The 3,701-nt window shown below is 35.7% G+C and overlaps 2 protein-coding genes across 2 annotated transcripts in view; one reads left to right on the top strand and one right to left on the bottom strand.

The window, feature by feature from the left end:
• LOC107455483 (motile sperm domain-containing protein 2) overlaps window positions 1-1,912 on the top strand; it is a gene marked incomplete at its 3' end in the record, with an annotated part of 11,815 nt that extends 9,903 nt beyond the window's left edge. The window contains 1 exon segment of the mRNA XM_071178290.1: window positions 1,754-1,912. Within this exon segment, the coding sequence (XP_071034391.1) occupies window positions 1,754-1,912 (159 nt within the window).
• The window catches only part of LOC107455484 (uncharacterized), a 383,034-nt gene that overhangs the window by 349,452 nt on the left and 29,881 nt on the right, over window positions 1-3,701 (bottom strand). The gene's annotated exons all lie outside the window — the stretch shown is intronic.

Below are 3,701 nucleotides of genomic sequence, written 5' to 3'. Positions count from 1 at the left end.
CAAACGTAATGACATATTTTGTATTTTCAACCACTGAGCAGCTTAGTACCCCTAACGTAATGACATCTTTCTTATTTTTTGTCTACTACGCAGTTAACTTCGTCACATCGGACTACTAAATTGATCCGTGCTGAGGCCTTTCTACTTCTAGGAGGTGTTGGATGACCTCGGGTCGACCCCCAATATCTTGAGAGTTAAGAATCCGAATAAATCAACATGTTTTCTTTTTTTTATTATTCACTATATTATCTTTTATATATTGCACACTCTACAACTTGGGAAGAAAAATATTAAAATTAACAATCTCACATAATTTATAAATTTAAAAATAAGAAGAAAAAATCTAAGTTCACATTAATCGGAGTCCAATAAAGAAGAATACATAATTTCTACAAAATTGAATTCCACTCAAAACAGAAAGGTTAAAGCCCTGTAATTTTAAACCTTGTTTTCGAGAATATAAACTTTTTCATTCAATTCTGTCCATCGTCTTATGATTGGAGAAACATTTCAACATCGAGACATTGACCGTGAGTGAGAGCAATTGCAAAGAGCCCTGAAAAGGTTTGGATTAAAGGTTAAAAGGATGATGGGGCCCCCGATTGTGCAACTCTGATTCGTTGAACTCAAGTTTTCCGATGTTTTGGTGTACTGATTTTTACCTCAAGGCACATATGGTCGTGGTTATAATTTCATAATGGCTGGCTAATACTTAACATCTCTCCCTGTTGGATAATACCAGATTTTTATCTTACAATTTTACATTATTTTATATCATTTTTCTTAGATTAAAGTAAGGAGTTAGATTATGGTTCTTTCTCTTATAACTCCAAAGCTGTTTATGCTAGAGTCTTGAAACTTGGACAATAAGCAATTTTAGACCCCGATCCAAAAAAAACTGCAAAGACGTCTGAAAATTGAATATGTCGCATAGGATTAGCATTAGGTGGTGGTACAAATTAAATTGCTGAAGCTCTATTTTCTAATTAATTAGAATATACCAGTGGCTGTTGCTAGATTATAATGTTGCTTTATAAAAAAAATTAAGTTAATGAGTTAATTAAATGAGTTAATTGGATACTTGCACTTCAAGAGGAATAAACTCAAATATACCGATGTAATGTGACCGATGACGTCAGTTCCAATTGATCGTTTTATAACTGTCGTTGAATAGCCGATCCAATTTAGGGTTTGCGACTACCAATGTTCAACTTATGTGTTCCTCCTTATATGTTCCTTCTAATTTTGAACCCAATCCAGAAGTCAAAGGAACTTCTGGATCAAAATTTGCTTTCGCGGAGGACTTTTTGATGGAACTAACCTGCATTTACATTACATGGAAAGGAAAACCACGAAAATCTCCCACGCTTAGCCTCAAGGCAAAGAAACTCTAACCTATGATCCGTCTACCACTGAGGATATTTTGCTTCAGCAATTATCCCAATTTAAAGTAATGATTAAGTAATTAGTCAATTTAAAATAATTAAAAAATTTTAAATTACTTTTTTGATTCACGTAGCAATTAAAGCATTCTTTTTAAAGGTAAAAACTATTTTAAACCAATAATGCATAGTTCCCCACAACACGAGTTCGAAACAAATGTCATGTTAATTATAATAAAAAGTCAATCTTTATTAAATTCTTGAAATTAATTTACCAAATATTTTAAGTTTGATAACTGTTTCCTCTTTCAATTTATACAAATAAAAATTTTCTTACTTACTTCCAATTAAAACATCTTTTCTCTTTTCAGCAGACGAGAAAGTTATTTTCCATCCGGATGACGTGCAACGTGTGAAAGACAATGATTGGTTTATTGCCCGGTATCTCCTACATGTTGAGAGCGATGTTGATAAAGCACTCATCATGCTCAACGAATCACTGAAACACAGGAGTGAAATGGGAGTAAACAGTAAATTATTTTGATTTACCTAAACTTTTATTTAAGTTTCTGTTTATGACTCACACTTTTATAGTTTAAAAGTTAATGTTACGAAAGTGTTTTCGTATTTTTAATAATTTGTATACTAGATGTTCCGTAATAATTGTTCTTAATATACAAGTATTTTGAATTCTTGTCAAAAATAAAATCTAAAATGTATACTTTAAGAAAAAGTATACGCAAATAAATATACAAGCTGGTAGGAACGAAAATGCTATCGAAAGCTGAACACTATAATTTTTAAAATCACTTAAGTGGAAAACATTATGAAAAACATTAAAACTACACTGACAGAAAAAAATCCCAATTCTAAGAAGAAGTTGTGCTTGATAAACTAAATTTGGTAGGCTTGTTTATTCAACTGAAAGTTGATGTTAATTCGAATTTCGCGCTTGGCACATAATTTTGGCGCTAGTAGCTCCTCTGGGTAAGTATAAACCGGGGTTGCTTTAAATACGTGTTCTACAGTTCGTAAGCGTTATTTTTCGCTAAATTTTGATGAATTGCTGTTTGTCAAGAATGCCTTAAAGAAGTCGAAAAAGTCATTATCAACAATTCACTGACTTTGCACGTGGTCGTGTAATAGGGCTGCGAGAAGGTGGATTTTCTTTCTACGATATTGCAGAAAGACTGGGGAGGTACACAATCATACAAAATGGATTGTGTATGATTGCTGGTAGCAATGGTCAAGGGAAGGTACTGCTTCAAGAAGACCGAGTTCTGGGCTGCCACGTGGCACTACTCAGAGACAAAACTGCCGTGTACGGAGTATGGCTATAGAGCACCGCACTGCGTCTGCATCACAAATTCGAGCTGCGTTTGCCACTGCGATGACACAACGAATTGTTACAAATCAGCTACTTCAAGCACAGCTCAGAGCGAGACGCTCTATAGCTTGCATTCCACCCACTCCAAACCACTGCCGTTTACGACGTGTGAGGTATCGAGTTTGAGCTCACTGGAGGACAGAGTGGAGATTTATTGTGTTTTCCGATGAAAGCCGGTTCCGCCTTGTTGTCAGTGATAGCTGTATATTGGTTAGAAGGAGAGCCTGCTACCGACTTGTCTCCGGACTAGATACATTGGACCTACAACAGGGATTATGGTCTGGGGAGCAATTTCTAATTACACCAAAAGCACTCTCGTAGTTTTTCCACGCATCTTGATTGCATATTTGTACGTCAACCTGGTGATTCAACCTGCTTGGTGCCATTCATGAGCAGCATTCAAAGCAGTATTTTCCAACAGGATAATGCTAGTCCTCACACAGCTGTTGTAACCCAACATACTCTGCAGAAAGTCCACAACTTGCCTTGGCCAGTTTGATCACCAGATCTTTCACCAATTGAGCACCTTTGGTACATCATTGGAGGACAACTTCAGCGTCATCCACAACCAGCATTCACTATCCTGTATTGACTGACCAAATGCAACAGTCATGGTACTTTCTCCCACAAAATCACAAAATGCCATAAGGCATCTGTATGAGACAATGCATGCCCGTTTGCATGCTTGCAAACAGGCATTGCAAAGTTCTGGTGGTCAACCGGTTATTAATATACCAGTATGACACATCTCAAATGGTTTTACTCTTAATTGTATTAACCTGTGATCTTGAAACTTTTTTCAATTCAGTATGTTACTCAGACAAACGCATTGCCGAAATCTCACTAATCTACAATAATTTTTCTTGGTTGTGAGATTTTTTTTTCCATCAGTGTATTTTGATTGACTGATCAAACTTGAGAATGTCTCTAAT

The sequence above is a fragment of the Parasteatoda tepidariorum genome, chromosome 3, assembly GCF_043381705.1.
Source record: "Parasteatoda tepidariorum isolate YZ-2023 chromosome 3, CAS_Ptep_4.0, whole genome shotgun sequence".
NCBI classification, from domain to species: domain Eukaryota; kingdom Metazoa; phylum Arthropoda; class Arachnida; order Araneae; family Theridiidae; genus Parasteatoda; species Parasteatoda tepidariorum.
The sequence above is the reverse complement of the archived record's forward strand: the minus strand, read 5'-3'. Positions and strand labels throughout refer to the sequence as shown.